Source organism: Ctenopharyngodon idella, chromosome 10, assembly GCF_019924925.1.
Source record: "Ctenopharyngodon idella isolate HZGC_01 chromosome 10, HZGC01, whole genome shotgun sequence".
In the NCBI taxonomy this organism is placed as follows: domain Eukaryota; kingdom Metazoa; phylum Chordata; class Actinopteri; order Cypriniformes; family Xenocyprididae; genus Ctenopharyngodon; species Ctenopharyngodon idella.
In genome coordinates, this window is record NC_067229.1 from 860,001 (window position 1) to 872,149 (window position 12,149).

Genomic DNA, 12,149 nt, shown 5'->3' on the forward strand with positions numbered 1-12,149 from the left:
TCCACCTATTTTTATGCGCATTATTGATATATTGCATAAAATACTCTAGATGGAAACACCAAGATGCGTATATATTCTAAAATTGTGCATAAAAAAGTAGGGCTGGGACAATACATTGATTTGCTATACAACGATTCTGATATTTTCCGAATGTATCGCGATTCTCTCTCGAATCGATTCTGAGTTCAGTTTTAACAGCAGATGGCGCTCTAGGCTAGTTTTTAACTGCATGCTCAAATGCTCATGAAGAAGAGCGCTCGTGCATTCGGCTGAGTCATGTAAGTGGTTAAACATACTTGCACCTCGGCTCAGAATGCTTTTATGACGCGCGATTAATGTAAACACAGCCCACTGCGAACACCCTTGTGATTCATTTCAACCTTTTTGAACTTTATGAATGATTATTTTAGGTTGAAGTGGTGTGTAAAGGAACTGGAATCAGGCAGAGTGTGTGTGTTTCTAAAACATGTAGCGCCATCTGCTGTTAAAAACTATGAGCAGACTCGATTCGCAATATATTCGGAAAATATCAGAATCGATCCAGAATAATTGTATTGCAAATCGATGTATTGTCCCTAAAAAAACGTATGCGCTCAATTGAGGCGGATAATTGTTTTATCCGATGTGACGACATGCGCATAAACTACGATGGAAACACATTTACCAAATACATCTCTCAATAAACTCCTGAGACTGTGATTGGATAACTGGACTAACCAGCCGACCAATCACATCGCAGCATCTCAAATGTTGGTTCTGAAACACCTGAGTCAAAGTCTGTCATCAGAATGATTTGGTTTAATTCCCTCCAGAAGCGTCTCACACGATTGTGTTCCCAAACACCAGCATCCGATCGCAAGATCACATGACAGCGTTTGTTGTGTTTCGTCTGACGGAAGCTTCCGTTTTTATTACAGATGTTTTGCACAAATTTTTTCAGGAAGTGACGGTTTTGTTCTCTTGAGCACATGGGATGGATACACTGCTTTATTCGCAAACGTTTAATGCAATATTCCAATTTTGCGCACAAGTTAAATTCGTAACTTTGGATGTAAACATAGCTACACTCTTAAAAACAAAGATTCCAGAAGGGAGTTTTCACAGCGATGCCTTGGTTCCCCAAGGAACAATTCTAAAACTCTAAAGAACCTTTTGTGGAATGGAAAAGTTCCAAGGTTCTTCATGGATCCATTGACGCCAGTAAAGGATCTTTATTTTTAAGAGTGTAGTGAAACTCATTGACTTCTCAGAGAAATAACTGAGATGACGTTGCGTTTGCTGTGTGGTCAGGTGACGGAGGGGACGTTCGTTAAAGAGGAAGTCGATGAGCTGTGCTGGACTCTGTGTTCCAAGAAGAACTACCGTCCCAACACGCTCCGGGTTCTGACCAATCAGGATGCTCTGCGGCTCTGGTGTCTCTTCAACTTCCTGGCGGATGACAAATACCCTCTCGCTCTCGTGCCAGAGGAGGTGAGCTGACACGCGTCTCAACCCTCAACACGCGTTTTCATCATTTATAAACATTAGCTGGTCCAAAGTGATCTACTTCATTGGTAGACCTGGTAAACCATCTCAGTCAGGCTGGTAAACCACCTTGGACCAGCAACAAACCAGCTATCATGTTTCAGAAACCAGCTTGACCACCATAACATCAACACTCGATTTAGTTTTTCAATCACGTCCCTTGACGTTATTCTGATCCCAGCCGGCATTTCAGTGTTTACGACGAAGGTTGAATCACTGTTGAATTTTGTTTCAGTTTTGCGGCATTGTTTAAACTTCTTGCTTTACATACAGATCTTGAACTTTTACCATTGTATATGTGTGTGTGTGTGTGTGTGTGTATATATATATATATATACACACACACACACACACACACATAGACTTATATATTTAAATATAGCTATATGTTTATTTAAATTCGAAAATATTTAAAATATATACACATTTTTATATATATTTATGTAAATTAGCTCCTATAGACGCAAAAAAAATGAAAATATATAAAAAATGTACATATTTTGTTAATCTTCTGTATAAAAGTATTTTGTTATCCTTTTTCCAAGCATTTAGTGTTAAACGTTTCAATGGTTTTAAACATTTTTATGTGCTAAAATTTAAATTTATTTGAAATATATAAACCCATTTTTCATATTTATATTTATAAAAGTATTTTAAGTTTAACCTTTTTGCAACCATTTAATGTTTCAATTTATTAAATATTTTGATGTTAAAATGGAAAAATATTTATCTATTTATTGTAGTACTGTCAAATCGTTTAATCACAATTAATCGCATCTCACAAAAGTTTGTGTGTATATATACATATATTTACAAACTTTTATGTTAGATGGGATTAATCATGATTAATCGATTAGATAATACAAATTTATTTATATTTCATTATATTGCAAGTATATACACACGTTTTTTATATATATTAATGTAAATGAGCTCATAGATGCAAAAAATGTAAATATTTAAAAGGTATTTAGTTAACATTGTTACAACCATTTAGCGTTAAATGTTTCAATGTTTGGTTTTTGATGTTAAAATGTAAATATATATTTATTTTAGTGCTGTCTAATCGATTGATCGCATCTAAAATAAAAGTTTGTATATATAGATGTGTGTGTGTGTGTGTATATATATATATATATATATATGTACACACACACACACACAAACTTTTATGTTAGATGTGATTAATCGCTATTAATCGATTAGACAGCACCAATTTATTTATATTTAAATATATTTTAAGTATATACACACGTTTCATATATATATTTATGTAAATGAGCTCATATAGATGAAAAAATTAAAATAAAAAATAAAAATATTAAAAAATTTAGTTAACCTTTTTGCAACCATTTTGTGTTAAATGTTTCAATGTTTTGTTTTGATTTTTTGATGTAAAAATGTAAATATAATTATCAATTAACAACTGTTAACCGTTTAGTGTTAGATGATGTTTCAATGTTTTGTAAACGTTTTTCATTATTAAAAACGTTTTCTAAACGTTATTTAAATGTTTAAGGTAGTCGCGTGCCGGCTAGGACGTGTTTTGATAATCTTTCATCGGAATCTCCTGGATCGTAAGCGCATAATGAGGTTTTCCCAGTTGATTATGTGAGTGAATCCCCGATCAGGCGGAGTATCTGCTGAGGAAGATCAGCAGCGTGATGACGGTGGAGCTGAGCTGCGTGGAGCTGGAGGAGCTGCTGTCACGGGACGCCCTTCAGAAGGACGGCCTGAGCGTCTGGAGCTTCCTGGAGCTGGTGAACGCGGCGGCCGCCAGTCGAGCAGACGACGCCGAGAGCCTCTCCATGGCCGTGGAGAAGGTGTATCGAGAGATGGTGGGGAACGTGCTGAAAGAGGTGCGCTGATGTCATTTCCTCACTCAGGCACCGGTCCGATGTCGAACCGGCGTCCGTGTGACGTGTGCACGTGTGTTTCAGGGATACCTGTGGAAGAAGGGACACCTGCGCAGGAACTGGACGGAGCGCTGGTTCTGCCTGAAGCCCGGATCGCTCTCCTACTACGTCAGCGAGGACGGGAAGGACTGCAAGGGCGTCGTTGAGATGGACCAGAACTGCTGTGTGGAGGTACGGAGCTGCGTTCGCCCCGAGTGTCCGTCCAGTGTGTTTCCGTATCTGATGCGTCTCGGCTGTGATTGACAGGTGCTGTCGGACAGGGATGGGAAGAGGTGCATGTTCTGCGTGAAGACGCTCAACAAGACCTTCGAGATCAGCGCGCCGGACTCCCGACAGAGACAGGAGTGGATCACAGGTCTGATCTCGCCGCAGAAACAGTACAAAAGTCATTTTCTCAAAGGGCACAATAGAAATATTTAAACATCCCCCTAAACTCTACCTGATCCTGTCTCTCCGTCAGCGATCCAGACCGCTCTCCGTCTGTCCGCGGACGGCAGGACTTCGCTGCACGAGGAGCTGAAGGTGCGGCGGCGGGAGCTGCGGGAGGAGCGGGAGCGGAGGCGCGCGCTGCGGGTGGAGGAGACGCGGCGGCTGCAGGAGCTGCAGGGGGAGCGCGAGGAGCAGCTGGCCGAGCTGGAGCTGCTGAAGGAGGCGCAGAGACAGACACGAGCCTCGCTGCAGCAGGAGGAGCAGAGGAGACGCAGTCAGCATGAGGAGCTGCAGAAAACCCTGCAGAAGCAGCTGCTCGAGGCGCAGGAGGTCCACAGACACGCTCTCACATCCACACACATTACAAACATTAAACTGTCTTGACATATTTCATATTTTCAAAGAAAGGATTTGTGATTATAAATAAATAAAATATTATTTTTATTTTAACGTTAATAAAAAAATCAGAACAAATTACTTGCATTTAATTTAAATTAAAAAATTAAGAGTGTGATATTATATCTAGACAAGTTAAAAATTCTAAATAAAATCTGTTTTTCATGTTGATAATAACAAATCTAAACAAATGACTTGTTTCGTTTCATTTAAAATAAAACATTAAGAGTGTGATATTATATCTAGACAAGTTAAAAATCTAATTTTATTTTTTTAAAAATATAATTTTAATATCAATAAAAAATGAGTCAAAATAAATTACTTAATTTAAAGAGTGTGATGTATCTTAACAAGTTAAAATTTTTAAATAAAATATCCTTTTATTCAAAAAAAAAAGTTTTAAATTTAAATTAATTTACATTTAATTAAAATTAACACCCACATTCACAAATCAACACCTTGACATGATAAATGACAGTATGAACTGTACTAGAACAGGTCATTTATATACAGTTGCAAGAAAAAGTATGTGAACCCCTTGCAGAATCTGTGAAAATGTGCAAAATTTTAACGAAATAAGAGAGATCATACAAAATGCATGTTATTTTTTATTTAGTACTGTCCTGAGTAAGATATTTTACATAAAAGATGTTCACATATAATCCACAAGACAAAAAAAATAGCTGAATTTATTAAAATGGCCCCGTTCAAAAGTTTGTGAACCCTTGATTCTTAACACTGTGTGTGGTTACCTGATGATCTACGACTGTTTGTTTGTTGTGTGATGGTTGTTCATGAGTCCCTTGTTTGTTCTGAGCAGTTAAACTGAGCTCTGTTCTTCAGAAAAATCCTCCAGGTCCTGCAGATTCTTCAGTTTTCCAGCATCTTCTGCATATTTGAGCCCTTTCCAGCAGTGACTGAGTGATCTTGAGATCCGTCTTTTCACACTGAGGACAACTGAGAGACTCAAACACAACTATTAAAAAAGGTTCAAACATTCACTGATGCTCCAGAAGGAAACATGATGCATTAAGAGTCGGGGGGTGAAAACTTTTGAACAGGATGAAGATGTCCAAATTTTTCTTATTTCGCTTGAATATCATTGTTTTTCATTTAGTACTGCCCTTCAGAAGCAACAGAAAATACTTGCATGTTTCCCAGAAGACAAATTAAATACAATTTACCTTGATCTTCCAATTCCAAAAGTTTTCACCCCCCGTCTATTAATGCATCATGTTTCCTTCTGGAGCATCAGTGAATGTTTGAACCTTTTCTAATAGTTGTGTTTGAGTCCCTCAGTTGTCCTCAGTGTGAAAAGATGGATCTCAAAATCATACAGTCACTGCTGTAAAGGGTTCAAATATGCAGAAGATGCTGGAAAACTGAAGATTTTTTGGGACCTGGAGGATTTTTCTGATGAACAGAGCTCAGTTTAACTGCTCAGGACAACCAAGAGACTCATGAACAACCATCACACAACAAAAAAACAGTCGTAGATCATCCAGGGAACCACACACAGTATTAAGAATCAGTGATTCACATACTTATGAATGGGGTTATTTTAATAAATTCAGCTATTTTTTTTTGTCTTGTGGATTATATGTGAACATCTTTTATGTAAAATATCTTACTCAGGACAGTACTAAATAAAAAATAACATGCATTTTGTATGATCTCCCTTATTTTGTTAAAATTATTAACATTTTCACAGATTCTGCAAGTGGTTCACATACTTTTTCTTGCAACTGTATGCAAGTCTTAAAGGTACAGTAGCAAAAACAATTTATTTTTTTTACAACTAAACGAACTGCATTTTTAAAGTGGAAAAAACTGCATCAAAAGTATAAAGTATGACTTTTGAAGAGCAATGGACATGAGCAGGAAGTCCCATATGAACAGTCAAGCTAAACTGTGTGTGTGTGTGTGTGTGTGTGTGCGGCAGGCGCGTGCGAATCTTCGAGCAGAGGTGGCGGTTCGTGATCTGGAGGCCGAACATCAGCGGAGGAGAATCAGAGAGCTGGAAGATCTTCATCACAGACTGCAGGAAGCTCTAGAGCAACAGATCAGAGCGCGACAGGAGGAAGAGACCTACAGATACACACAGACCAGGTGCGCACACACACACACACACACACTCATCACGACACATTCATCACGACACACACGGCTAACCAGAGAGACATACAGAGAGAGAAAGAGAGAGAGACAGAAAGGTTGTGAGTAACACTCAAAGGAAGCGCTGCCCTCACACTTAGAAACCCATAAATGCATCTTACACACTGACACACACACACACACACACACACACACACACACACACTGACACACACACACACACACACACACTGACACACACACACACACACTGACAAACACACACACACACACACACACACACACTGGCAAACACACACACACACACACACACACACTGACAAACACACACACTGACACACACACACACACACACACACACACACACACTGACACACACACACACACACACACTGACACACACACACAGACACACACTGACACACACACACACACACACTGACAAACACACACACACACTGACAAACACACACTGACACACACACACACACACACACAGGTTTACGGGGACTCTCCATAGGCGTAATGGTTTTTATACTGTACAAACTGTATATTCTCTCCCCCTACACTACCCCTAAACCGACCCATCACAGAAAACATTCTGCATTTTTTGAATTTCAGAAAACACCATTTAGTAAGTTTTTTTTTTTTAAGCCATTCGGTTTATGAGGACACCGGAAGTGGCCTTATAAACCATGTTTACGTTGTAATACCCATGTCTTTATACACATTTGTGTCCTCATAAACCATATATACAAGAACACACACACACACACACACACACACAGTATAAGTCACACTTCCTGTTATCTATGTTGTGGTTTGGACGTCTTAATAAATGTTACACAAATGTTGACGTGTTTCTGCTCAACAGTTTTTACCTCATTATCGTCATCAGCTAATCAGACACACTGATTCCTGACCGTTATGGTTTACCTGATAAATAAAACAAGTTACGCATAACGTTTAATGCTTTACAGCTGTGGTGTTTAGTTTCTCCTCACGCCTGTGTAACTTAACACAGTTTAACAAGGTCTGAAGTTGATTTTTTTCAGCGTTAGTTTTCAGTTTAGACACTGTTGTTTTACACATTTTGCTGATGTAAAGAGCCATTAGCTCCTGTGTTTTAGCACTGATGTTTAGTTTTAGTGTCAGATCTATTTCTGGCATTTAACTATGTTAACATTGATATTTCCAGTGTTTAGCTGTGATATTTCTGGGGTTTAGCTGTGTTAGCAGTGATATTTCTGGGGGTTAGCAGTGTTAACATTGATATTTTCATTGTTTAGCTGTGTTAGCAGTGATATTTCTGGGGGTTAGCTGTGTTAACATTGATATTTTCAGTGTTTAGCTGTGTTAGCAGTGATATTTCCGGTGTTTAGCTGTGTTAACATTGATAGTTTTCAGTGTTTAGCTGTGTTAGCAGTGATATTTCTGGTGTTTAGCGGTGTTAGCAGTGATATTTCCAGTGTTTAGCTGTGTTAGCAGTGATATTTCTGGGGGTTAGCTGTGTTAGCAGTGATATTTCTGGGGGTTAGCTGTGTTAGCAGTGATATTTCCGGTGTTTAGCGGTGTTAACATTGATAGTTTTCGGTGTTTAGCTGTGTAAGCAGTGATATTTCTTTTGTTTAGCTGTGTTAGCAGATGTTTCTGGTGTCTAGCTGTGTTAGCAGATGTTTCTGGTGTCTAGCTGTGTTAGCAGATGTTTCTGGTGTCTAGCTGTGTTAGCAGATGTTTCTGGTGGTTGTTAGCAGTGATATTTCGGTGTTTAGCTGTGTTAGCAGTGATATTTCTTTTGTTTAGCTGTGTTAGCAGATGTTTCTGGTGTCTAGCTGTGTTAGCAGATGTTTCTGGTGTTTAGCTGTGTTAGCAGATGTTTCTGGTGGTTGTTAGCAGTGATATTTCAGTGTTTAGCTGTGTTAACATTGATATTTTCTGTGTTTAGCTGTGTTAGCAGTGATATTTCTGGTGTTTAGCTGTGTTAGCAGTGATATTTCTGGTGTTTAGCTGTGTAAGCAGTGATATTTCCGGTGTTTAGCTGTGTTAACATTGATAATTTTCTGTGTTTAGCGGTGCTAACATTGATATTTTCAGTGTTTATCTGTTAGCAGTGATATTTCGGGTGTTTAGCTGTTAACATTGATATTTTCGGTGTTTAGCTGTGTTAGCAGTGATATTTCTGGTGTTTAGCTGTGTTAGCAGTGATGATGTTTAACAGATGTTTCTCATGTCTAGCTGTGCTAACATTGATATTTTTAGTGTTTAGCTGTGTTAGCAGTGATATTTCTGTTGTTTAGTGGTGTTAACAGATGTTTCTGGTGTTTAGCTGTGTTAGCAGTGATATTTCTGGTGTTTAGCTGTGTTAGCAGATGTTTCTGGTGTCTAGCTGTGTTAGCAGATGTTTCTGGTGTTTAGTGGTGTTAACAGATGTTTCTGGTGTTTAGCTGTGTTAGCAGTGATATTTATTTTGTTTAGCTGTGTTAGCAGATGTTTCTGGTGTCTAGCTGTGTTAGCAGATGTTTCTGGTGTTTAGCTGTGTTAGCAGTGATATTTATTTTGTTTAGCTGTGTTAGCAGATGTTTCTGGTGTCTAGCTGTGTTAGCAGATGTTTCTGGTGTTTAGCTGTGTTAGCAGATGTTTCTGGTGGTTGTTAGCAGTGATATTTCGGTGTTTAGCTGTGTTAACAGTGATATTTCTGTTGTTTAGCTGTGTTAGCAGATGTTTCTGGTGTCAAGCTGTGTTAACAGATGTTTCTGGTGTTTAGCTGTGTTAGCAGATGTTTCTGGTGGTTGTTAGCAGTGATATTTCAGTGTTTAGCTGTGTTAACATTGATATTTTCGGTGTTTAGCTGTGTTAGCAGTGATATTTCTGGTGTTTAGCTGTGTAAGCAGTGATATTTCCGGTGTTTAGCTGTGTTAACATTGATAATTTTCCGTGTTTAGCGGTGCTAACATTGATATTTTCAGTGTTTATCTGTTAGCAGTGATATTTCGGGTGTTTAGCTGTTAACATTGATATTTTCGGTGTTTAGCTGTGTTAGCAGTGATATTTCTGGTGTTTAGCTGTGTTAGCAGTGATGATGTTTAGCAGATGTTTCTCATGTCTAGCTGTGCTAACATTGATATTTTTAGTGTTGAGCTGTGTTAGCAGTGATATTTCTGTTGTTTAGTGGTGTTAACAGATGTTTCTGGTGTTTAGCTGTGTTAGCAGTGATATTTCTGGTGTTTAGCTGTGTTAGCAGATGTTTCTGGTGTCTAGCTGTGTTAGCAGTGATATTTATTTTGTTTAGCTGTGTTAGCAGATGTTTCTGGTGTCTAGCTGTGTTAGCAGATGTTTCTGGTGTTTAGCTGTGTTAGCAGATGTTTCTGGTGGTTGTTAGCAGTGATATTTCGGTGTTTAGCTGTGTTAACATTGATATTTTCGGTGTTTAGCTGTGTTAGCAGTGATATTTCTGGTGTTTAGCTGTGTAAGCAGTGATATTTCCGGTGTTTAGCTGTGTTAACATTGATAATTTTCTGTGTTTAGCGGTGCTAACATTGATATTTTCAGTGTTTATCTGTTAGCAGTGATATTTCGGGTGTTTAGCTGTTAACATTGATATTTTCGGTGTTTAGCTGTGTTAGCAGTGATATTTCTGGTGTTTAGCTGTGTTAGCAGTGATGATGTTTAGCAGATGTTTCTCATGTCTAGCTGTGCTAACATTGATATTTTTAGTGTTTAGCTGTGTTAGCAGTGATATTTCTGTTGTTTAGTGGTGTTAACAGATGTTTCTGGTGTTTAGCTGTGTTAGCAGTGATATTTCTGGTGTTTAGCTGTGTTAGCAGTGATATTTCTGGTGTTTAGCTGTGTAAGCAGTGATATTTCCGGTGTTTAGCTGTGTTAACATTGATAGTTTTCGGTGTTTAGCTGTGTTAGCAGTGATATTTCTGGTGTTTAGCGGTGTTAGCAGTGATATTTCTGGTGTTTAGCAGTGCTAACATTGAAATTTTCAGTGTTTATCTGTTAGCAGTGATATTTCGGGTGTTTAGCTGTGTTAGCAGTGATGGTGTTTAACGGTGTTAGTAGATGTTTCTGGTATTTAGCTGTTTTAACGTGGATATTTCCAGTGTTAGCTGTGTTAGCAGTGATATTTCTAGTATGATAGCAGATGTTTCTGGTGTTTAGGTGCATTAGAATTGATGTTTCTTTTGTTTAGGTTTAGTTCTGTGTTTAGTTTGATATGTTTCTGTGTTTAGTTTAGCACTAGCGTTTAGCTTTATAGTGCCACTGGTGTTTCCAGGCTGCTGGCTGAGGAGGAGGAGAAGGTGAAGTCTCTGCTGAGTCTGCAGGAGGATCAGGAAGAGCAGCTCCTGCAGACCCAGCGCGAGAAGCAGGAGCTCGAGCAGGAGATGGAGAGGAAGTCTCAGGCTCTGGACGAGGCCCAGCGGCAACTGGAAAAAGTGCGGGCCAGTCGACGCAGAGTGGACCAGGACATCGCGGTGAGCTCAACGGCACAGCATTTGTGTTGTGTTTATCACGTGTTCCTCTCCAGCTAACAGAGAACGTTCACAGAACTTTAGCTAACATTGTGGCAAGGTTCTCTCAAAGTTAAGAACAAACGTTCTTCCAGTAATGTTACTAGAACTTTCATTCAAAGTTATTACAAAAACATTCATGGAAAGTTTTTAACTGTAACATTTATGTTTGCCTGATGTTTTTTAAATGTTACTACTTGTTTCAAAATGTTCAGAAAACATTCAAAAGTATATATAAAAAACTGTTTTTAAAACATTAATAAAAACTGGGCGTTTTGAACATTCAGAGAACATTTATAAATTACATTTTCATAACTTATGGATGCTAATAGTTATCATTACAGTTATATTTATAGTTATCGTTGTTGGTGGGAAAGGACCTTAAGAACATATTTTTGTTCGCTGGGTCCACACTCATGAACACGTGTCGTCCACAGGCCGCTCAACGTAAACTTCGTCAGGCCAGCACGAGCGTTAAACACTGGAACGTTCAGATGAACCGCCTGATGCATCCCATCGGCCCTGGAGGTTTGTTAAGTGTTTATGCATTTTGAATGCTACAAGAACATGTGTTGATTTCTGTTTTTCTGTCCTGTCTTAAAGAAAGGAGAGCATCCTCCAGTAATCTTCTCGCCCCTCCAGTCCGCATCCCCTCTGTCAGCGAGACCGAATCGAGACCTCCACAGAAAGACAAACAGAATAGCCTTGACTGTGAAGACAACAGCGGCAGCGAGAATATGGACTGCTGCAACAATGAAAACACAGAGCCGACTGACGCTGAATAAACCTGACATAACAGTGATAAACCTGACTGAAATGTCCTGAAATAGCAAACTAAACTGACTGTGAATGAATCAGAGCAGCTGTAATCATGACTGAAATATACATGTTTTGTTGTTGTTCTTGTCTGATAGACCTAGGCTGTTTTTTTTTTTTTTTTGTGAAACTTGTGGTTTTACTTCCTGTTTCCTGTGTCAGCAGAAGATGCTGTGCTTGTGTAGAACTGCTCTTTATCTCTCGTTCACTGTCTTGAAAGAGAATAAATGATTAGAAAAACTAAATCTGTGAGTCTCCATACTGATTTACACATTATAATCCATAATCTTACTCAACAAATTACTGGAGAAGTACTTGGTAAAAACGTCAAATTTGTCATTCGCTTTATACAAATGCGTCTCATCTTACATGAGAGAATAATGCGTTTTGAGCGTTTATACGATTATCTGGATACTAAAACAAAGCATTTGACAAACGT

The 12,149-nt window shown here is 38.7% G+C and overlaps 1 protein-coding gene across 1 annotated transcript in view; it reads left to right on the forward strand.

Moving 5' to 3' along the window:
• The window catches only part of def6b (DEF6 guanine nucleotide exchange factor b), a 12,997-nt gene extending 1,042 nt beyond the window's left edge, over positions 1-11,955 (forward strand). The window contains exons 3-11 of the mRNA XM_051908670.1: positions 1,291-1,470; positions 3,156-3,383; positions 3,465-3,611; positions 3,687-3,795; positions 3,901-4,199; positions 6,208-6,374; positions 10,660-10,858; positions 11,332-11,422; positions 11,498-11,955. Of these exons, the coding sequence (XP_051764630.1) occupies positions 1,291-1,470; positions 3,156-3,383; positions 3,465-3,611; positions 3,687-3,795; positions 3,901-4,199; positions 6,208-6,374; positions 10,660-10,858; positions 11,332-11,422; positions 11,498-11,679 (1,602 nt within the window). The 3' untranslated portion in view covers positions 11,680-11,955. The remainder of the gene's footprint in view (positions 1-1,290; positions 1,471-3,155; positions 3,384-3,464; positions 3,612-3,686; positions 3,796-3,900; positions 4,200-6,207; positions 6,375-10,659; positions 10,859-11,331; positions 11,423-11,497) is intronic.
• Positions 11,956-12,149: the final 194 nt, after the last annotated feature.